At 46.6% G+C, this 23,536-nt stretch overlaps 2 protein-coding genes across 6 annotated transcripts in view; one reads left to right on the top strand and one right to left on the bottom strand.

Moving 5' to 3' along the window:
• Positions 1 to 263: 263 nt before the first annotated feature.
• Positions 264 to 15,848, bottom strand: TTI1 (TELO2 interacting protein 1). 2 transcript variants are annotated; one of them, XM_074604975.1, is made up of 7 exons: positions 13,211 to 15,848; positions 12,531 to 12,719; positions 11,589 to 11,737; positions 10,599 to 10,739; positions 8,983 to 9,187; positions 8,156 to 8,243; positions 264 to 2,020 (listed from the first exon to the last, which is right to left on the bottom strand). In XM_074604975.1, the coding sequence occupies exons 1-7, from the start codon at positions 15,807 to 15,809 to the stop codon at positions 1,786 to 1,788; spliced, it is 3,606 nt and encodes a 1,201-aa protein (XP_074461076.1). In that variant the 5' UTR covers positions 15,810 to 15,848; the 3' UTR covers positions 264 to 1,785. The 2 variants fall into 2 exon arrangements, with proteins under 2 accessions (XP_074461076.1, XP_074461077.1); XM_074604976.1 differs by lacking the exon at positions 8,156 to 8,243 and having other exon boundaries at positions 1,864 to 2,020.
• Positions 15,844 to 23,536, top strand: part of RPRD1B (regulation of nuclear pre-mRNA domain containing 1B) — a 27,946-nt gene continuing 20,253 nt past the window's right edge. For all 4 annotated transcript variants that reach the window (XR_012589612.1, XR_012589614.1, XR_012589613.1 and 1 more), the window contains exons 1-3: positions 15,844 to 16,210; positions 17,680 to 17,809; positions 18,906 to 19,039. Coding sequence is in view for 1 of the 4 variants with exons in the window: in XM_074604984.1 (XP_074461085.1) it covers positions 16,060 to 16,210; positions 17,680 to 17,809; positions 18,906 to 19,039 (415 nt within the window). In the remaining 3 variants the exon portion in view is untranslated. The remainder of the gene's footprint in view (positions 16,211 to 17,679; positions 17,810 to 18,905; positions 19,040 to 23,536) is intronic.

Raw genomic sequence — 23,536 nt, 5'->3', positions numbered from 1 at the left:
AGAGACGGGCTGGATGCAGCGTGTGCACCTGATGGATGAGTTTTATCAAGTGCTACAACAATCCAGAAAATTCTGCACAAACCCCAACGGCGCTTTGGAGACCCAAGGTAATATTTCACCTTTCTGCCTCCCCTGTCTTCCCCTGTCAGATCAACTCTGAAGGGCTCCTTTGTACAAAATCCAACCCAGTGTTAAGCATTGAACATATATATTTAAAAAAAAAAAGCATCAGAGGGTAAAAGCTGATCTGCAGCTCTGTCCTACCTGGTAAAAAGCCACTGACTTGTGTTTTTCCCGGAGAAGTAACCAGGAGTAAAGTCTGAACAAAACCAGGGAGGCAAGGGGAGGTACTCCCAGCTGAGGGGGGTGTTGGCATCAGCAGCAGCCCCCTTGGTCCCAACAGCTGAGACACATTTTGGACATTCACCCAGGATCCCCAACAGCGACGCACAAATCCCGTTCCATGTAACAAACACTTTATTGCTTTGGTTTTTGGATTTCTGAGCTTGCTTCCAAATTTACAGTCAAGATCCCTTTGCTTTATGAGCACAAAACTTTCACAAGCGTCAGGAGGCAGCTTCCTGCCAGAAGTAGCTCTGGGTGAAGCTGACGAATCTGAGAGGGCCTGGTCTGGGAGCAGCACCTACAGACAGTCTCTGGGGACGGAGCCTGGAGGACTCGGGGGCTGGTGTACGCTACAGCAGCTTCCAGGCGAGCAGTGAGCCCATGTCGCGTTCTGGAGGGGAAGCCCTTTGGCAGGGGCAGCGAGCAAGACCCCCAAAGACTCGTTGTCCCCTCTGCTCACTGTGTTGCGCTGTTCCTGCTCAAGCAAACCGTGGCACTGCCGTGGTACCACCGCGCCGACACCTAAGTCACCCCCTGTGTCATCTGACCATGCACGTACCCACCTGGGAGGCTGCACTGGGGCACAGGTAGATACTTCATCTAGTTCTCCTTGGGCTGGGTGTTAAAAATATGAGAGGTTTAAGAAATGGCCTGTGAGAATGACAGGCAAGCTGGGAACGAGGAGGAGTCTTAAATCACTTGCAAGCTGTAAATCAGGGCTGGCTGTTTTTCTAAAGCATGTCTTGTCCTCAGTGGTGAGAACCGGGGAGCACAATGCATTTGGCCAGTCTCAGCAAACTGCAAACTACAAGGAACGGCCTTGATCTTTCTAAGAGGACGTGGTGTTCTTGCCAGTAATACTGGTGAGGAATTTATTGGAAGTGCATTTTAGCTTTATCTGATAATAACTGGTTTTAAAAACAACATTTCTAATGTACCCCAAACACAATTCTCTCTCTGGGAAGGGTTAAGGCCAGAAAAAGCTTTTGTTTTGAGTTGGCAATCGTTGTCCAGCTGAGAACAGGAGGGAATATCACAGTTGTGAGGAGGTCAGAGGGCCGGGGGGGGGGAGGGGGGAGATCCTGAAGGGGCACCACCCAAGGATCAAGTATAGGGAAGTAATTTCTGGAAAATGACTCTCTCTGTACAGAAGAATTTTAAATAGATGTGCTATGCCCCTGGGACTTCTCTCCAGCACCATGTGCAGAGAAGTACAAGTCAGGAGGAATTGGGGCCGTGTACCCACCTCATCCTCAAACACTGCTTAAAAAAAAATAAAATAAAACTTCTACCCACGGGGAGGGTGTCTCGGCCAGTGCCCCAGGGCGGGCAATCTCTCCTTTGTCCCCAGAATGATTCAGGGCTTAAATGATGGGATTTTCCCAAGTGAGCGCTATCCGGGTGGTTCCTCATTCCACTCCCCAGTTGCTGGTAGGTCCGTCAAGGAGGAGATACCTCTTGGGTGACGGCCCGTGGTGTCACGCTCTCCTGCTGCTGCAGCCTCTCCAGCAGGAGCAGCACGTTGTCGGTGAACTCGTTCCGCTGCCTCCCCATCCCACGAAGCTTCACAGGCCGCAGGCTGGTGTGGGGGGGCTCGTACTGGTGAGGGCAGCAGAGCTCGTTCAGGAGGAGCCAGGTGCTGTCAGGGTCCACTTGCATTAAGTGGAGGAAAACACTGTGGGAAGAAAGAAAGGAGGGTAAGGAGGGGGCCTTTTGATTGGTACCCAACAGGGTCATTAACAGACAGCTTTGATGTTGTCTGCAACCTTTGATAGTTGATCAGACTTGGAGGCTCGTTAGAGAGAGCCATTAAAATGGCTCCTGTGTCCAAGAGAAGACAGTTCAGTGGTTTCACATCACTGGCAAGTGGGAGAAGGACAGTTGTTATGATACGCGGTAAATTATCGACATCAGATGAGCAGTTTGTGAGTAACTGACCCAGGCTTCGGTCTCAGCATCATGGGCTGCTGCTGGTAAAAGCCTTTCCAAATCAGCCTGTCCCAAGTGCCGCAGAGGTGACTGCGGAGTATTACACGTGCTACTTACGTCTGGCACGTTTTGGACAATCGCTCCTGCAGAGCTCTTCAAAGAAGTTGTATATGTTCTTCACCACCCTTTCTGGTTTTGGGGGAGTTGGGGGGTAAACCCATCTGGACTTCTGTCCCTTTTCAGAGAGGGTAAAAACCAGGGTATTTCTGGACAGCTGTCCAGGCTGGGCCACAAGTAGAGTTGAACGCTGCACTCAGGGCTTTTTGCTCATGTGAGGTCTCCTCTTATGCCAAGTCCTTATTAGCTCCCTCCAAGTTTTCTTCCTTCTGCACAGCACCTTTCACAAAGCAGGATTTTTTGATTTTTTTTTTTTTTAAAGAAACCCTTCATTAACAACAGAACTGAGGAAGAGAGGAATGACAACTTCCTCTAATGCTTTACTGCTGTGTTGATGGTTTTCGCTTTGAATTTCAACACCCCAGGTAAGACAGGCGACTTTTGAGTATGCACTTCACACTTTGGACTCCAGCTGTGAGCTGCTGTAACAAAGATGCTGCGGATGGTCCTGCTGGAGAGCAGGAAGCTCCTAGGAGCAAAAGAGCAAATGGCTGATTTGCATGACCTACATTTATTCATTTCTTCCTGCCAGTTCTCATCGTCGGTAACCTTTGAGCTTGGCTAGATCTGTGTCAGGGTTTAATGCACAGAAGGCGTATTGAGCTAAACTGGTATTAAGTTTTCTGGCTGTGCCATGTACAAAATTAAACTAGAATTTGCAGGCTGCCCTGACGGCACTGCAAGGCCGCCTCCTGCACGGTGCTGAGTACTCTGTGCTCCCATGGAGACTACGAGCACCAAGGGTACTCAGCGCCCACCAAGCTTACGGGTCAGCTTTCCAAGACCTCAGTAAATGCCCAGGCACACATCTTCAGGTCTCCAGTTTCTACTGAAATCATGGGGCCACGAGGAGAACAACAGCTGGGTGAGGTAAGGTGAAGAGAAATCAGAGGGTAGCTCTGCCTCCGTTCCCCCAAGAAGCACACTACAGACCGCCCCCCCCCCTAAAATCAAAGATCACCTGCTACAAAAGCCACACAAAATCCAGACCTGATTGCTGTCAAAACTTCCCTGGGGAACTCTTATCCCTAAAGTGCGCTTGCTTCCTATGTAGAGCAGGCAGAAATCCCTTTTAGAAGCTCTCCCCTGAAAGGGAGCGCAGTGCCACGGGTAACCTGATAAAGCACAGAAACGGGACGGAGGCACTAGAAAGCTCCCTCACCTCTTCACAATAATCTTGTGGCTGTATGAATTGTTATGTTACTCCATGAGCAGCCAAAGGTGTTGGTTTTGCCTGTCTGCTGTTAACCACTTGTCTGTCTCGCAGTGCAGGTCTCTGACAGCAACGAGGGAAGACGTTGCCACTGCAAGCTGTTGGCAGTGTCCCCTCCTGAAGGTGCTTGCAGTGCCTATCTGTCTGCTCCAGAGGAACCCAGCGTGAACGTGCTCCAAAGCGATAGCTGTGCTTGGCAACAACTCCATCAGCAACATGCCTTCTTTCTGGGGGACAGCCAGAGGCAGGTGAGCTCGTGGGGCTCTCTGCTCCCCTGGCTTTGTTATTGCAGCTCTGCGGGCTGCAAAAGGGAGGGCTGACCCGACCCCAGTGCCAGGCTGAGTAAAGTGCAGGCGGGCTCCCTGGGGCAGGGTCTAGAGCTTGCACTTGCTGACACCTCTGCACCAGCTCTCCCAGCCCTGCTGGCTGCCAGTCCCCTCCTCGTTCTCCTGGTGCTCACTTGGCCTTGACAGTGTGAGTGTGCGGCGCTCTGCCTGGCAGCAAACAGCAGGGCCCAGTGGTTTCCACTAGCTTACCATGGGCTGCTGCATAGAAATAATCCTCGCTCCTTATGGCTGGGGTGGATAGGACTGGGCAAGAAAGATGAATCACTGGGAAGTAAACATGGGAACAGGGAGTACTGTTCAGCTGGCTTCTCCTTGTCCAGCACATGCACAATTTTACCTCTTACCTTCACAGCAAAGATACTCTGCTCTCCAACCTCTTCCCAATCAGCTGCTCGGGAGAGAGCAACCCTCAAGAGATTAGCTGGTCCCTGAAGAACGCCACTGCCTCTTGTGCCCATCATGGCCTGAGGTGTGTGATTATCTCCTGATAACCTGGAGTGCTGTGCAGCGTAAAGAACAACTTGACTTCTACGTTTTCAAACTCACTCTGGGGTAGTTTCTAAGCAACCTGTTTCCATGGCAAAGAATCCTGGGGTTAATCCAGGTTTGTTTTCTGTTGTTCCTTTTTTTTTTTTTAAACTTAAATATCATTTTATTGAATTTTGCCTTGTGTAGGTGGCTGTTCTAGTGTACCTAAGCCCAGCTTGCGAATGACAGCTGTCAATAAGTATCCAATAAACCACACAATCAAACCCAAAGTGGTACACTGTGTAACCAACTTTGGTATCTGAAAAGGTCCAAAAATAGCTCATATTTGTTCCAGTTGTGCTAAACAACTTGCTTTACTAATACAGAGCAGAGTTTAGCTATTCTGTTTCCTTGTCTTTTCCCAAGCTCTAAGCAAAGCCATGGCACAGTGAATGGGATCACAAAAGGACAAATTTTTCTGGCTTTTGCATCTCTGCTGAATGTTTAACTAGACACAGTTCACCACAGACTTCAGTAAGAACTGGGGAAATTATTTCTGCATCCTGGAAAAAAACCATTCCTATCCAGACTGTTGACCGAAACGGTAAACTTCACAGGCTATAAACATTTATTAGGAATTAACTGTAAATTTCAAACCAGTCACTTCAAACTGAAAAAATGCAGAATTACTTGTGAAATGTTGACTTAAGACAATGACAATTTCTTAATCTCTTTTCCTTCAAAGTCTTTTTTTTTCTTCCCCCAAAGTGAAAAGCTTGTCAGGGGTGATCCAACTTAATACATTGATTGAAGCTCAGATTTACATATTGTCACCTTCAGTTTACACCATCTTCCCCCTGTCTTGTTCCCAGTGCTTGGCCCCACACCACCACCCCTTTGCTGCTCAAGTGTTTCTGGTCCCTTTACCAGTTGCACTGGCTTATTTTCAATGAAAGCAAAGCTGTGTCTAGTGTTCCCTAGCCTTCCCGTACTCCTCTTCAGTATTTTTTTTTTCCCAAGCTTTGGATAATATTCCTTTCCTGGAATACTCCAGTCACCTTATAATAAAGCCTATTGTCCCATTTTCTCTTCCTCAGACATGCTGGAGTTCTTTTTTTCCCAGCATCTATTTTTGCCTGTTGAGTATTGCATGAAGCTGTAGTTACAAAATTCACTTACTCCCACTGGTTCATCTAATAAAACTACAGGGTCCTATAAATGGGATTAAGCAGCCTCCTTGGGGCATGATAACATCCCTGGAAGACAGCCAAAACTCTTTTTTTTTTTTCTCCTTTTTTTTTTTTTTTTTGTTTGTGGCTCCAGCACCTTGGCCAAAAACTCCAGCTTAGCCCTTCGCATACCTACAGAATCTTCACTTAGTCAGTGCAAGGAGTTATTGGAGCTGTAACTGACTTTGTAAGACCTGACCTTGTTCTTGGCAGGTCACAACTCATGAGTTGAGTAAGAATCCAAAAAGCCGAGCAAAGGCCAGTTAATATAAATCAGTATGGCAAGCTGATTCCAAACATCTTTTTACCTTGTATGATTTCTGCAGTGATAAAGCTGAGTTATGTGACGTATGTTGGCACTCATGCTGTGGCTAAGATTAGTTCTGGTCTGTCTGTTTTTAGAAGCATTTAAAATGCAGAATTTTTCATGTAGCAGACTGCCCTTGCCTGGGTGGAAAGGGCCTTACATGTGACAACCTGTGTCAGTTTGCAGGACTGCTTTCAGGCACATGGAGAGCATGGAAAAGGACTGGAGTTTACAGGAATGTGATGGTTAAGCAGCCGGAGAAAGGAAATTGAAGCATGGCTGAGAAGTGATTCTTATCCTGGCGCTGGGAGCTGATTGTGACACTGTAAACTAATTTTGACTTTTCTAAGCTGAAACCCCAGATCAGGGGTACTATAGTTAAAAATGGTTGCTCTGTGTTTAACTCTGATCCATCCAGCCTCCAAGACCAGGGAACAGACAGGACTAAACTTAAAAAAAAAAAAAAACAAACCCCAAACAAAACCAACTGCAAGTACTGCCATGTGTATGGTTAATATCAGGCCAGACATGATCCATGCCTCAGTGCATATATGTGTTGGTCAACAGAGCTACACACGAGGTAGCTGTTAACAGAAAACCTTGCTTTGTTCACTGTAATATGTAATGTATGGTGCATCAAAGGCATGGGTGGAGCAGTGTACCGCGTGCCATTTTCCCCTTAAAACAGAATTAAAATAATATACAGAAGAAAAATGTTACTTGCCCTGAAACTTTGCTGCCCTTTTTCTCCAGTAACAGCAACTTGCTTCGCAATACAGCTTCTAATGACCCTATCACATTATAGAGCTAATTCAGTATTTTCCCCCCACCCCTGCTGTGGGGGAAATTGCACAGCTTTTCAGACTGCTTTGTTAATGATTTAAAAGCTTAAGATTCCAAATATCTGGATAAATCCTGGTGTTCTGCTTTCTATTCCAGCATTGCTTACACAGGCGAACGCTTTATTGTATTAAGGGTATGCAAGCCTACAGCGAAGAACCCCTTTGCAGAACAAATGCTGTTGAAGCCTGCTGTGATGCAATAAAAGCCACTAAGGTAAAAATAAACCTACTTTCACCAGCGCAGGAATACAAACAAAGGTACGGCTACAGCTTCTGAGAGCCCTTTCCCTCTAAACTGCTGCCCAGCCACACAAAAGCCCTTCACACCCTGCAACCCCTGGGAAGCCTGAGCTCAGGTGAAAGGGAACTGGCGGCTCTTCCCTTTTCAACAGCCTGCCCTCTGAAATCCGCAGCGCCTGCTGAACCTGCTCACCGCCAGCATCCTCTCCCCTCGGGGGAGGGCAGGGTTGGCCACACAGAAAGAGGGGGGGGGGCTTTTATCCCTGTCCTTCAGCAGAGAGCAGAGGTGCATGGCTTTCTTATTCACTCTCCATGCTCTGTAACAGGACTTGTCTGCTGAAATCTCTGGCCTTGTTTCCAGGTGACAACATATGACAATAGTGATTTCTTATCCTGACAGCAGGAACATGCTGAGCAGGATTTTGAACACTAAGCAGCAAAGTATTATGTCTGTCGGCACTTCATAGAGCTGGTGTGTGTTCACCTAAACTGTTTGTGCTCTTTTAACCTTTCCTAGCCTTCTCAAAGCAAGACTGGTGCCAAGACTGACAGCTTCCCAAACAAACTCCAGTCCACCTGGCAAAGCCTGGGTTGATGCGATCACGGGAGCCCAGGGAAAATGGAAGGATAACAGAAGTAAATCCCCCAGCCTGCAGAAGGTATTAAGTGATATAATACGTGGGAAGGTCTGGCATATCCTCTTCCATAGCTGTCTTCCCCTCTGCAGTTTTATGCCATCAGTGGGCCAAGAGCCCGAAGTATTCTAGCATAGGAGGTGGTTCAAAAAAAGCAAGTAGCACATCTTCTCCCTCTGTCCCCAAATGTGTTGCGAGGTAATGTGAAAGTCAACTGTAACTTGTGGGCAAGCTAACCTTTCCAGCTCATTTTGGATAATAATTGATACTTCACCAGAGAAAGGGGTGAATTTCCATGAGAGACCCTGCTGTACAGGACTCAAACGTGCCGGAGGGAGGAATGGGGAAGGTGCAAAAGGAAAGGGGTTACTGTGCTCCCGCATTACCTGTACACCTGATATACCTGTACTTAAGAGACATTACCTCTGGGCAGCTTCTTGCAATTTCATGGGTTGCTTGGCACTGAGGTAAATCAAGCAGGCATCTGCCACTTTATTCAGGTCACTCTCACCTGCAGAAATGGAACAGAAAAGGAGGATAGGAGGGAACCTACTCAGCGGCTGCTGCCTAACAGAATCAGCTCTAAATTGGCAGCAAGTGGTTTCTGAGCCTTTGAACTGTCTGACCCAGAGCTCTTCTGACCTTGCCTCTTAAGCATCTTGCTGCAATGCTAGGAAAGCAATCAAGGGCATTGAGAGAGGAAAAGAGCATCTAGCCAGCAAACCTTCTCTCTCATCAAAGTCGGCTCCAGAAATTTAACCTAAGAGAATTTCAGAGAGTTTCGTTCAGTAGAAGAATGTGGTATGCTGCATTTAAAGGGTCACCCGGAGAGATGCCCCAAAATGGAACCAGTCAACTTAGCCACAAGTCTTATCTGGGCTCCAGTTTTCCAGTTAATTAAGAACAAAGCATGGCCCAACAGGCCTAGCTGCAGCAATCCAGGCAATCCTCTACTATACCCACTTCTCACGCACAAGTGAGATGAGCAGTCAGATTCTGCAAGGTGCTAGGAATCTTCTCTCCCATTTTTCTCTTGGGGAGTAAAGAGTGACCAGCCCATCTTTACAGAGCTCTCCAAAGAGGACAGATTAAAGCCCAGCAGGGCCTAAATGGGATGAGGCTGGAGAACATCAAGAAATCAGTCCCATGGGGCAGCAGAAGGATGAGAAGCAAGTGGTCAGCTGAGATGAAAGGAGAAGAGGTAAGGCCAGCAGAGATCTCATATGACCGATACTTTCCCTGGAACTCACCCATGTCCAACCTCTCGCACAGAGAGCCCAGTCCCTGCAACACAGCCAGCTGCAACTTGAAGGCAAGTGTGTGGTTGTACACAGGCCCGGCTCTGGCACTTGCTGGGGCTTGGCTGAGGAGGGAACTGGTCAGCTTAGGCAGGACATCTTTGGAGAATCTCTGCCGCAGAAAGTCCCCACACTTTTGAGCCAGGGTACACAGCACCTAGTGGAGAAACATCAGTTACTGGAGGATAAGTGCACACGCAGGTCTGGGAGGAGCTCAGCAATGCTCACCAGCTTGGGGATGAGGCATTCATTCTGCCTTGATAATTGTTTTGCAGGTGACAGCCATGTGACCACACCTGCCACAGCTTCCCATAATGAGCAGAAGGTGAATGCTTGATGGGGAGGTGGAGTGACCTGTGCCCTGCTCTTCGGTTTCACGTGGCTGACCTCCTGGGACTGCCCTTCTCTCATTAGCACAGTAAAGGTAAGAGTAGTTCGCGAAGTCTTATTCAGAATTGCTGGAGGAGCTTCTGATGGAACATGCCATTAAAGCATAAATCACCCTCATGGTGGAAACAGTCCATCTTTACAAGCACACCAGAAAGGCCAACTGGCTACAGCATAGTGCACCCAGTACTATTGGTGCGTGCACAGGATAAAAACTAAACTGGCCTAGAGAATGGCCTTTAAATACATGTAAAAATGACGGGGGGATCCACTGGGCCAACTCAAATGGCAAAAACATGGTTCTGTCTTGGAAATTCACCAAGTTGGTGGTCTTAGTGTGCAGGACTGAGATGTTGGTTATGTTCTATTTGATTTACACTGATACTACACTTCCTGTCCTGAAATTTAGGAAGGAAGACGCTCCTGAAGGATTTCTTATGACAAAACGCAAACTCAGTGTTAATTGTAATGATCCCTTGAATTTTTGAAGAGTAAATTAGTTTTTGTGTAGCGTGCTCTCCCTTCTTTTAGGGCACATGTGAGGTACGGCTACTCTGAAATTCTAGGGTATAGCTTCTTGAATTTGGGGAATCAAAACTCTCCTTTTATTCACACTGAAGGATTCTAAAATGAATCTCATTCTGCACAGAAACCCTGGGGCAGGCAACCACTGGAAACATGCTTTATTGTCCAGCTTGTGAGTCAGGAAGAGAATGCAGTCAGTTGACATGGTCAGGAGCTCTTTAATGGTGTTGTTATGAGGCTAAGTCTTTGCTTAACCTCTCCCCTCCCCCTGCCTCAATCGCGAAACAGTCCCTTCTCTTCAGCCTAAGACTTCCAAAGAGGGAAGCTCCAGCAAGGGGAAGTTGCGCTATATGGTGCCTCTCACAGCTGCTTAGGCTGTAAAAGAACTGTTTTCCTCTTCCCTGCAATAACCACTAACATTGCTGTTTCCCCCAGGAACAGTGTCAAGGTTTTATCTGTGGACCAGCTGCAGTGGGAGTGGTACAAGCCCACCCACTGCAGGGTGGTGACCCTGTGTTCTGAGCCACATTAAAAAAAGAAAAAAAAAAAAATCACTCCACAAGCTCAGCGCTTCTCTCACAGACCACAGCAATGCCTGAGCTGCTTGCCTTCTAAGCACCAGCTTGAAGGCTGTTGGCAGAGATTCGCTGCTGTACCTTGAAGGCTCTGAGCACTGCCAGAGGGTCATCACTAATCAGCCGGGTGACGAGAGCTGGCCAGACACGATGAGCCATGGGAAGCAGATGGTTTCCGTGAGGATGCAGCACAGTTACACAGAGCTCCAGCACATCCAGGACCTGGGAAGGAGGGGTAGGTAACAGACTTTCAGAGTGCTGCAGCACCAGGCATTCAGATGGATCCCCAGTGTCACAATGGGGAGGCAGGAGAAAGAAGGGTTTTACTACGAAAGGGTGCAGTTTTACCTCAGCATGAACTGGGATAACAGAACAGTGCAGAGCACAAGCCTGTTTGGAAAGGGACAAGTAGCACAGCGACATAATTTGTGCTGGGCTACAGAGCCAGGCTGGAACCAGGGCGTGATTCCTGGCCTGATCCTGCAGGCTGAGCTGTGCACTAGGACCCTACTGCTCCTGTGGCACAGCAGCAGGATCACCTGCTAGGGCTGGGGCCTCTGAGGTAAGAATCTGGGTTATGCCTCACTGCTGCATTTTCTGTCTCGCTTTGCAGTTTAAAAAGAGGCCACCTTCAAAGGATTTTCATAATTAAAAAAACCCAGGCTTTTAGCCCTGCTTATCATCGCCCCAGCAACTTCAGAAACGTTCATCAGTATGTTCACTACAGTCTGAGGAAGGGGGATGGGAAGCCTAGATGGATGAAAGATGCTTCTGCTTCCTCCACCAAAGGCTGAGGCACAGGATTTGACTATCACAAGCCCAAAGGGAAGGTGCCTGTTATGAAGCCACCCTTAAGATTCTGTTCAGCCTTGCTGCCATTCCTAAAACAGATCACTCCCAGAAAACTGCCCCCCTTTCTCTTGCCAGGCTTGGAGCGTCTGTCCTGAATAAACATATGGCAGCACTAACCTCATTACAGCAGGAAACCCAACATGCATCGTGCACACGTTGATGAAGTACCAGCCCCCTTCGTGGGCACCACCTGTCCCCTCAAAGACAGCGTTTACTAACCTTCAGCCGCACTCGGAGGTTCCCGTCAGACAGCAAGTGGATGCACCTCTCCATCACATCTTTGGCCAGTTGAGCATGGCTTGGCAGTGGAGTTTCTCCGTCTGTGTCAGAGTTGTTTGGCTCTGGCTTAGCAAGGGGAGGAACCTCATCTGGAAGATAAAACCATTACTGAAGCCATGAAAATGACTTGGAAGTTCTGGGAGATCACAGTACCCACTCTCAACTACTCTGCAAATCCCCAAGTGAGGCCTTTGGCATTTTAAAACATATTTAGATATAGTCAAGTCTACGCTTGAGTTCTGCGAGTTAAGCGTCAGATTCAGTTAGGAGTGTGGGACTAGGTTTGCTTTCTTGACTGGACAATGCAGTTGGTCTGACATTTGCAGTCTCTCCTCACCATGGACTTATTTCCCATTGATTTTTATTAAAAATGAAAAGCCTGGGTATTTAAAGATGAAGTATTTAAAGGTCAGGATTGCAGCATAGCCCAGTAAAGACTAAAAAGTTCCTTATATGAATGTCTGCAGGGCCTGTCAAGGCCAAGTGAGAAGGGAGTGGTGGCATCATTAGCCAGGAGAAAATGGTACAGGGATTCCCAAGGGAGGGTGAGGAAAATGCAGTAGGATCCTGGAAAGAGGAAACTTTGGGCCCTGAACCCAAATGGCCTGTTACGAAGTAAGAAAAAACATAGTGTGCTTGTGTCTTACAGCTAGACATGCCTTGATCCGCAAGCATTTCACTTCCCCCCACCGCCATGCATAGAACAAAGCAAGAACACCCAGCAGCACCTTACTTGAGCTAAGGTCAGCTCAAAGCAGACCTGAGAGTGTCAGGAGTGTGCCAGGCTTCCAGCCTGGTCCCAAATCCCCCATCTGACAAAAGGAAACCTCAGAGATCACTGTCTTTCTCCAAGCTGAACATACTGTCACGCACAGTACTGACCTGTCTCCTCAACCTCTGTGTCAGGAAGATTGCCCTCTGCGATCTGCTTCTGTCTGACATAGTCAAGAAAGAATCGTTCCACTTCTTGGCTTGTCACCACCTGCTGCCCCTGGGACAAAGTCCTGCTCTGCCACTCGGCAGTCTGCCTTTGTTGGTGCTCCTCACCGCAGGACGATCCAAACCACTGGACTGCAAAAAAGGAACCGATATGTCACTAAGCAATCACGATCCTCTCCTGCAAGTCAGCAAGGTACCACAGACTCCTTGAGAGATGAACACGACTCTCAACTCTCATGGGACTGAACTACAGAATCGGGCACCTGCTGTCACATCACTGTGACCTCCCTGATGGTATGGGAATGTTAAAACCCCGATGTAAATAGGAAAACACTCCATGTGCTTCTACAAAACATTTATGGGAGCAGTAAATACATCCTTTCTTAACCACTAAAGGCCACGTTCCTGCAAGTCTGCAGGCCAGACCAACAGAAACAGGTTGTGGAGAGGGAAAGCTATTGGTGATCTTTGCTTGAGAGCTGGCTCACGAAGCAAAGCAAAGCTGCCATCATGCTGTGGTACCTCAGCTACTTGAAATCTCCCACGGCAAGTTGAAAGGTCAAAGACAAGTATCCTTACTTATGGTAAGACTGAATCACACAAAGTAAACATCACTTAGATACCTAAAGCTGTCATTACTGAGTGGAGGACCCTGAGGAAAGTGGAAGCCTGGTTATTGTAAGACTGATCCAGTGTAGACAGGACATCTTGGATAACATCTTCTACCAGTGGCAGCAAGCTGGCATCTGAATGCCTCAGCATAGTGTCCAGGACCTGGGAAGCATGTGGCTGGTGTGCCAGCTGGCGCAAATTCAGGGAAATCCCATTCACCAGATAGTCAGAATTCTCATTAATCAAACACTGCACAGAGTCATAACTGCAGGCCTCGCATATGTCTACCAGCGTCCCCAGTGCCGTCTCGCTGATGAGCAGAGTCTTGTCACCAGCCTTCTCCAACACAGGGTAGAGAGCTGACAGCAGAAGCAACCGGAACTCCTTCCCGAGGACTGCAGCGAAGCAGCCGACACCTTCCAGCTGGATGCAGATCTGCCAGATGTTGCTGTTCATGGTGCGGGTCGTTATGTGCGGCTCTAGGGATGGCAGGAGAACGCTGCTGCACGCGCCTCCTGGACAGGCAGTAAGTCCTGAACGTTGCACAGAGTGCTCATGGCTGATTTCTTCTGTATCAATGCTAGTGATCAAATACCAGTTCGCCTGGTCTGTGTACTCATCGAGAATGGACACTATGGAACCTTTGAGATCATCCATGTTCAGCGAAACTTCCCTTTCCTGAAGGACATCCACTCCAACTCCAGCAGCTCCTGCAACCAGCTCATTGAGGACCATCGCTGCCTGCTTTCGGTACATGCCAGATTCGCTGTACAACCCCATGAAATGGTCCACAAGCAAATAGAGGTTTCCGTAGTAGCCAAGAACACGACAAACTTGCTGAAGGAGCTGGAAAACTTTCTCCTCTGTGAAGAAACGGAAGTATTTCTTCTGACACCTGCTTTTTTGCACACCATGCTGCAAGGAGCCCGAAGGTCCGTATGCGTTCTCGCAGCCCCAGCGTCTGTCCTCCACTATCTTCACATCTGTCACGTCCAACTCCAGAACTTGCATCAGCGCTTTGGACAGACGGTGGAGGTGGGATACAGAGTTGAGGACAATGTTAATCTTGGGGCCCAGTAGCTTCAAATAGCCGAGCAACAGGCTCAAAGTGGAAACCTTGCCCGTGTCATCCTGAGAGTTCATGAGGCGAGGAAGAGCTGTGGCAAGGGAATGGAGGTTCTCAGACAGGACATCAGCAAGAGCCCTGTTCTGTGCTATGATCCTCTGCTCTGCAATGCCTTGCAGAACCTCATTACACCTGCTTTGCACCTCGCTGTTTTCATCGTTCACCAGCCCAACCAAAGCCTTTAAAAGATGACTGAACGAGTCCACCAGCGACTGACCGCAGTTCCTCAGTAAGTGGTGGACCAGTTCCACCAGCTCCAGTCTCACTTTCCAGTGGGGGTGAACCGAAGAAAATTCTACCATTTTATGCAGGAGGAGAGAGAGTTTTTCGGCAGTACTTTTCCTCCAGTCAGGTCCTCGGTGGACCATTAGTTCTGATATTCTGCTTTGTTCCACTGACAGCTTTTCTTTATTCTTTGGGACTCTGGCTAGCTGTGCATCAGCCATTACCAAGCCAACAATCAGATAAAAGAGTCTGATGGCAGAAACAGTGGGTTTGTGACCTTGTTTGATGTCTCCAGTAATAACCCGAGACAGCGTAATGGAAATCCCAGGCAGAAAAGAAGCAAACAAATCCCCACATTGCTGTGCCTCGTCTTCATCTAGGTGTCGATGCTCCTGGCAGTCACACTGCAGAACTAGGACCTGTAAGCACTTCAAAGCAGAGAGCTTAATTTGCTTTGCTTTTTCTTGCTCTGCTAGGCCCAGAAGCAAAGATACAGCAAATCCTAAGAGAGGAAGGGTGGAAGGTTGATACAGAGACAAGATAACATCCCCATAAGCCGAATGCATCAGGGTGTGGAGTGCCTGGATTACAGCCAGCTTCAACTCCTCTGACAGCGAGGTGGGTTTACTTGAGCCAGAAGGGGGAGAGAGGCACGTACAGAGCTCGGAAAAAAGCTCCTGCAGGAGCTCCTGCTTCTTCACGCACGTTGCTGCCAGGACGGAGGAGATGCACTGCACCACGCTCTGCACCAGCCGCTCCTGCTTGGGCCCCGGCACCTTCAGGGCGAAGCGCAGGGGGAAGAGGACATACTCCTGCAGCTCCTGCAGGGCCGAGGCACCGACGGCTGCCAGGTGGGCCTGCAGCCGAGCCACGTTCTCCGGGGTCTGCACCCTCGTCAGCTGGACACAGACGGGGCGCAGGGCCCCGAAGGCCTCCTGGGGGGTGTCGAAGACGGCCATGCTCGGGCTGAGGGGGCGCCGGCGGCGGGGGCAGCGCTGGGCCGGGCGGCAGAGGCCCGCAGCCGGCGACCTCGCGGGCTCCCGCTCGGGGCCAGGCCCGGGGCAGCCCCTGAGGACCGGGGCGCCTACCTGCTCCCGTAGAGGGGCGGCCACGTGCCGGAAGTGACGCGAGGGAGATCCGGGGCCGTCAGCGCGACAAAAAGAACACGGCGAAACGCGGCGGGTGGGAGCGGTGTGAGAAAAGTCCCGCCCGCCCGCAACGCGCGTGCGTCCCCGGCAGTGGTTCGGCGGGCTGCGCATGCGCCGTGCATTCCCCCCCCCCCCCCCCCCCCCCCCGCCGCCGCCCGACTGGCGTGCGCGGTCCGTGGCGGGCGTAGCGTTTCTGCCCTTCTCCCTCCGGCGATCCGTACGATGCTGCCCTTTGACCCGCCGCGGCGGGGTGAGAGGTCAGGCGGCCATCTTGTGGCGGTGGTGGCTTGTTGTCGGTGAGGCGGCGTCGCGCCCTCCCCCCCGCGGGCGGAGCAGGCCCGGCGCGGGCCGGCCCGCCGCCATGTCCTCCTTCTCGGAGTCGGCGCTGGAGAAGAAGCTGTCGGAGCTGAGCAACTCCCAGCAGAGCGTCCAGACCCTCTCGCTGTGGCTCATCCACCACCGCAAGCACGCAGGGCCGATCGTCTCCGTCTGGCACCGGGAGCTCCGCAAAGGTACGAGCGGCCGGTTGTGCCTCACGGCGGAGCCTCAGTAATTGGGGCCGGGCCGGGGGAGGCCCTGTCAGGCCTGAGGGGCGGGAAGGTACCGCTTAACGGCAGCCTGGGCGCTGCTCTCCTCCCGGTGTGAGCATTTGTTAAATTTCCTGCGGAATATCGCGCACGAGTACTCGGGGTGTGTGTGTGTGTTCCGTTCGAGGTGGTATTTGGGAAGACAGAGGGTAGAAGCGCTGGTTAAAGCAGCGAAGTATTACTTGAGAGGGGAGAGGCCCCGCTGCTTTGCTGGGCCGGGCAGCTTGGTTGTAAAACAAAGATACACTGAGCACTTTCCCTTCGGTGTGCACGAGTTCGCTGTGAAGCGCTTTGCTGCCTGTTTAGCTTTGAGATCTTGCTTTTTTAAAATTTTGGGTTTGGACTCGTGCTACTTATCCATTATAGAATTACACTAAGGGATTAGGAGATAAACAAAGTAAAGCTGGTTGTAGAGATCTATAAAAACGGTTTGGTGGTATCATCCAGAAATATTTTGTGCTTTTTTTCCTTGCAGATTAACTTAAGTTTGCCTTCCTAAGTGCTGGTAACTTCCCAAATTGCTTCCTAATGAAGGCAGGGAGGCTGTCAGTGTCGATGCCCTGTCCCCGGGGCAGCAGTGAAACCAGCCAGTGTCACATTTCTCATCCTGGGCAGCCAGCAGTTTAGCCCCTTGGAGCGGATGATGCCGATGAAGCCCTAGCTGGGAGTATCTTTTGTGTGATGGCTAGAGTATATGAAATATGAATTTTTGAAAGATCTGAGTTCGGCCTGCTGTGGGAATAAGTGCTTTTGTTTTCTGTCTCGTGTGTGAGTATTTGTGGCCATTGCACCGGGGAGACAGTGTCTCCCACCCACTCTGGCCGTAGTTAAATAGAAACCGATGGTGTCAAGATGGGAAAAGTTAGAATATATGGAAGAAATTTAATGTTGCTTTGACACTGCATTGTCTGGAAAAATATTTGAGTCTGCACAATAGCTTTCTCCTGCAATGTCATTCTGTTCTGAATTAAGCAGTTCTATACAAAGTTTTTTTCTAGAAGTTAATTAATGAAAAATAAGCTTGCTGTTACATTAATTTGCTGGTATGTTAGAACAGCTCATTTTAATCATGTGTTTAAAGTTTATTTCTTACACAGCTTTCCTCAGAGCTGATGCGTCACTGTGCGCAAAAAGTATTAAGCTCATGTTTGTTTTATAAATTAATTAGAAAAAAAAAAAAGCAGCAGTAAGGAGTCCAAGGACTACTTGACTTGAAGGCCTCTGATTTGCCTTGGTAACATGGAAATATTTTGAACTTTGTTTCTAGGCTAAAAAGCTATAAGCAACTTTGAAAACCATGGTAATGATTTCAGGTGAAAGAAGTGAGAAATAAATGCAAACTCTCTCTCTTTTTTTTTTTTCCCCTGTCTTCTCTTTTTTTTCCCCTTTCCCAGCAAAATCGAGTAGGAAACTTACTTTCCTATATTTAGCAAATGATGTCATCCAGAACAGTAAGAGGAAAGGACCTGAATTTACTAGGGAATTTGAATCTGTTCTTGTGGATGCTTTTTCTCATGTTGCCAGGTATGTTGCTATGTCATGTGTTTCTTCCACTTTTCTCTCTAGAGATTTGCGTTCTTGTTATACAAAGTTGAATTCAATTGTATTTTGTTGGGTTTTGTTGTTGGGGTTGGTTTTTTTAAGTTTCGGGGATGCTGGTATCCTCTGTCTAGTAGAGATTGGATTCTGACTACTTTGAGGCTAGGAACTGTTTATTGTTAATATTTCTTTTTGGGGAAACTTGTTTGTGTGTGAATCAGCCCCTCACAGCTTTACACATTTGTCCTCTGCATGCTACATACTTTATTTTAATTGTTACCAAAAGGTCTTGTGTATCTGTTCATGGGTAGTGAAATCGAATAGTTGCATGTGTTTATTAAAGCCACATAATGGATGGCTCTTCCCCATTGTCAGAAGACTTTAAAAGAGATGATATTTTACATCACTGGATTCTCATCAGTCTTCTGTTTTGAGCACCGTTTCTTTTTGCATTGCTTGTTAACGGTTATCTGATCGTTAGTCTGCTTGCTAGAGGAAGGATTTCATACGTAAAAGGGAATAAATGGTGCAGCTACTATCCTATCAAAAATGGACTATAATTTATTTAAGACTTTCTCTAAATAGCACAATAATTCCTATTACCTCAACTAAACAACTTTAATGTTCTGTGTGTTTAGTGGTATGCTGTTCTGGATGGCTGTCTAACTTTCAGTGCGCTATATGAGTACATTTAAGTGCCTAATGATCCAAGCAACCTGCTTTTTAATTGGGATGATATTGTCTGAAACAACTGTTTAATGTTAATACCCTGAATTGTAAACATGTCAAGTTGGGGGTATTTTATAACTCTTCTTGCAAATTCTGAATGATAGCAAGATTCTTCCTTCAAAACTTTTCCTGCCGGGAATGTGGGGCACTCTCAGGCAATCTTTGGCCCCAATAAAAGGGGAAAATTGGCTACAAATGTGTTTTGCACGGTTTGTCTCAGACAATGTGAAAAAGAGTCTCTCCAAATGTGCTAATATTAATGGATGCAGCTGCTATAGTTTGGAAGGTGCTCTCTTAAAACATAAGGAATATTTTTCAGCTGAACTGTAATTATTTTCTAATCTTTGAACAGAGAAGCAGATGAGGGCTGCAAAAAGCCCTTGGAACGATTGCTTAACATCTGGCAAGAAAGGAGTGTGTATGGCAGTGAGTTCATACAGCAACTGAAGCTTTCTATGGAAGACTCCAATAGCCCCCAAACTAAAGGTAAATGCATATTGCTTTTGTTGTGTGTTTTACTTTGGTTTTTTAGATTGGTACATGTTTCACTGAAAGGACTGTGAGGAGTTGAGCTCTGAGCTCCTGTAGTTGAGTTGTTGCCAGAGCTGGTCGTGGAGACTCTTTTGGATTGACGTGAGAGAAGTCTGATTTTCATTAAACTTGCAGTTCCAGTTTGAAAGTGTGTATGTAGCCTTGTGATTTGTGTCTGGCTTAAGGTAATTTCTGCTTCTGCTCACGCAGGCAGAATATTCCAGCGCTGCCTTTTGATGTGAAGACAAGTAAGTAGGGTGCAGGGAACTGTTGTGTCCACCTTGAGAGTAAAAATTGTCTCACTCTACATCTCTGAGAGTGGTCATTTGGATCACTATAATGGTTTATTCAATGTTGTTAGTGCTGTCATTCTCATTTTAATTTTGTTATTTTGTGTAGTTACTATATTTTTGTTATGATTTCTAATAACTGAAGGCTGGAATATATACCCAGAAGCTTGTCTGGTCTCTTTTTTTCTTATACCAGCTGATGTAATTTGGGGAAAAGGATAACTTTGTGTCATTTAATATCATTAGAACATCATGGTTGTAACATTACTACATGAGATGGGTGTGAGAAACTGAGTATAAGCTTCTTGCATTTACTGTGCTTTTATACTGCTTTGGCAGATACTGCCTCTTCTTCTGTAGCATCTGAAAATATTTAACTGGTAGTACTGTAAGGAAAAGAGAGGAGCAGTAGGATGCCTAACCTATGGAAGGTGGAGGTCATTAAAAATCCAGAGTGTTGCCGTCGGGGGAATATTTGTCCACTTTGCAGCTAAAGGAAGTGTCAGTGTCTTCAAATTAGCTAAAATCACATTGCTGCTTTGACTGAATTTTACTCTGTTCCCCACAGAGGTGTGATACTTCATGAGAGAGTTGCCTTAGTCATTAGTAAAGTGCTCGTATGCCATTCTTGGGTGGTGAAAACAAGCAAGATATGTCTACTGGAGTTGGCAGTTAATACAGAATTAATATGAAGACATACACTTATGGATGTAGTTTTGTGTGCTTTAACATGCTGCTTCAGGTGAAATTACTGGATGGGTGCTTTAGCAGCTTACAACAGGGGTCTTCCAATTTATTGTAATTTAAGTATGACATTCTGAAGGTATTGCCATTTTTTCCCCAAATGCTGGGAGGCCAATTGACCTGACTGAAGGGGTTGTCTCTTCAGTATCGGGACAGAGGGAGTCTCTGCTCTGAATGCTGGGAGAGGGGAAGGGTGGAAGGTGTACAGTCTGTACATGAAATAGCTCATATTGGGGTGGTTTTTATTGTCTGGATGCAATGCATAAGACACCTGTTTGCCATGAAAGGACAGGATTTACATACCTGAATTCCTGTTGAACTGATTAACTGAGAGTTTGAAACTCTTAATTTAAGATACCTGGGTAAGTGTTTCACAAGTGTTTAGTGTTTAATCTAAACAAAGTGATACCGCGTGTCCAAGAAACACAGCTGTGATTTGCTGGTGGGTTGGCAACTGTTGCTCAGTGTCATCCTCCCTTTGGCTGGTTCTATCAGTCAGTCCTGCTACTGTTACCTTCTCAACTTCAAAATGTTTACACAAAATCAAGCCCTTCCTAAGTGTAACAGACCTTTGTTTGTAGGAAACAGAATGAAGAAATACAAACATTTTAAGAACTGCTGTGTGCGCATTTTCACTTGGCAAGAAACTCAGCTTTTGCCTGGGTAATTGGAGATACTAAGGTAGCATCTTTTGTTTGAGAGAGCAGTTCAGGCCTTTTCATGAGTGTGAATATTGCTGCCTTCTTGTCAATTCATTATACAAAAGAAATCAAGATTTTTAAATTAAGAAGAAAATAATTTGAAGAACTCAGCAGTGTTCTCCTAAGTTTTTCTCCTTGTTTTGACTGGCATGTTTTCAAATTTCCTTCTTCGTGGTAAGACCTTGTTTCACATGGGATTTCTATGAATTTCTAAGATAAATTGGTGTTGGTCCAGTTTGTGGTAGGCGACTATTGGAGAAGGCTTTGTTGTGGTTACTCTATTCCGTTTTCAAACAGGTGAACCTAAGCAAAATGGACAATAATGTATCGTGTTTTACAGATAGAACATTGATCATAAAAGTGGAAAACCATAGTACGCTGGTCGTTCAAAACCATTCTGACTTCCTGGTTTTGTTCGTAGACACGGCTGAGAAGTAGCAGTGTTAGTATCTTTAGATTGGTATGAGTTTGGGCTGTTAAAACAAAATTTTGGAGCTTCTTAAGGGTATCTGGTGCTGTGATAATGAGTATTCTTTTCTTCAGCCCAAGGTATGGCAACAAGTCTATGCAGGTAGTTCTCTATAGCTTTTTCGTATTGCAGTGTCTTAAATTACTGGGATGATAGGTTCTGTTTTCTGAACAGGATGGCTCTGCTTAGGTTGCAGAGCACCACTTACCCTTAGAGTTGTGAAACTTGCCGAAATAAAGCAGAGTTTTTTGGTTTCATTAGTAAAAAGGCCTTGGGTAGAGGTGTAGCAGTTCAGTTGGTGGCACCTGCTAAGTTCCTGCCATGGAACAGAATTGATTGCGCAAATAATGAAGCTTTCCCTTCAGAGAGGTGGAGGGGGAAAAAGTACCAGACCTTTCTAAGCATTATATTCCCTGGTTTTGACTTCCTCAGTGGTGCAGCTTACTACCGTGTTTTAGTCTTTCAGATTCCGTAAGGCAATGTGCATATACATGGAAATGAAGTGTTGAATATTGATATCTTTCTTATATTGTTTTAACTCTAAATGTTAATTTAGAGTTAAAACAATATAAGAAAGATATCAATATTGCATTTGCTTTCTCATTAATCACACTTTTATTAGAATGTATCTTTTTACAAGCAGCAGGAAAGAGAAGAACCACCCATTTATCTTAAAGCCTAGGAAAACTAGGTCTGTAGAGGTTTGATGTAAAATCCTTTAGGTATTATAACCTATATAGATGACATGTTTTCATTGTCTTTGTAATAAGCAGTTGAAGGAAGTCCTTGAACGTGCTCTGATGTAGGAGTATCACACTGTAACACAGAACTGAACAGCTACTCATCTGCTCTGGTTGTCTTTATATTGCAAATTCTGGCACAGAAAGTCAGACCCGTATTAAAATATGGAGAAAAACGGAGAGGAGAGGAGGGCAGGCAGGGGTGCTTCCAAGAATAATTGAAATAAAGGCACCTGGAGATAGGACTAGGTATAATTTTGGAGCAGATCAGCTCCAGTTATGCTTGACCTAGGAGAGGGTACCAACAAATGTGTGTTGTAATGAGAACTTAAACAATCATGAGTAATCAGCCCCCAAAGAAACTAAGGTTTAGAACAGTTGGAAGGCAGACTGGACCACTTGGTTTCTCTTATTTTGTTCTGTGACCGTCTTCTGTTTTCTTTAAGAAAACTGTCTAGTTTTTGTTTCCTTGCACGTTTCCCTGTAGACAGAAGTTTCTGCTCATGCAACGTGTCATATAACTGTATGCTTAACTCACGGAAAAGGCACATGATGTAGCTGTGCTGAGACTGATAAACCCTCATGTGAATTAAGGACTATTTGTTTTTTAAAAATATGAACCCTTTGTGTAGTTCCCTCCAGTGAAATGCATTATCTGCATGGGGAATTCCTTACCATTTAGTGTGGCTGCTTCTTGAATGAGGAGATGAACATAACCAAGTCCTCATGAGAGAAGATAATAATTTTATATTGCCTTGAGATTAAAAAAAACCCCAACACATAAAACCACTGTTATTAATAGGAAAGTTTTAAACTCCTAGTTATCCTTTTGAATGTGAGTATACAGATTACACAGTTGGTTTCTCTTTACTGTACGTGTGAGCCTGGAGTCAAATCAAAGAAGCCCATTTACCTGTAAAACCAGTCAAGAGATGAGAACAAAAAGGTGAACACCCTAGGTGGGAAGGCCTCCCGTGTTGGCCAGCTTACAGGAAAAACTCATACTTTGTCACTGGGGTCTCTGACACTATAAGCTTCCTCAAGCCACTGGAGACGGTTTGAAGACTGAAAAGTTGGTGGAGAAATACCTTTAGAAGCCTCTCTGGACACTGCAACGGCAAGATAACAGCAAGCTGGAGTTTCACTGCATAGCTGTTATGACAGTGACTGTCTGTCATTTTGGAGAAGTGAAGTGCGTTACTCTTCAAAGACTTTAGGGGTAGTTCAATTTCTGAGCTGCGAAGAAGATCCCAGTGAAGCAGGAAAGCTGACTTCATCTCTAGTAGTGGTTTCTCTTCTTTATGTCTGTGTTAAGAATGGTCTCTTGCTTTTCCTGGAAGAAGCTGTACATGTTCTACAAGGATACGTTGATTGTTTCTGAAGTTGTGTGTTACGTACCATGGTTGAATTCTGATCAATTTTAGGTGCTCTTAATGCCTGCTTTCCTCTTCTCTTGTTGGATCTGACAGGCTTTTTCAGAAGTGTAGACTGCAATAATTAAAATATTT

The sequence above is a fragment of the Larus michahellis genome, chromosome 12 (assembly GCF_964199755.1).
Source record: "Larus michahellis chromosome 12, bLarMic1.1, whole genome shotgun sequence".
NCBI classification, from domain to species: Eukaryota; Metazoa; Chordata; class Aves; order Charadriiformes; family Laridae; genus Larus; species Larus michahellis.
The sequence above is the reverse complement of the archived record's forward strand: the minus strand, read 5'-3'. Positions and strand labels throughout refer to the sequence as shown.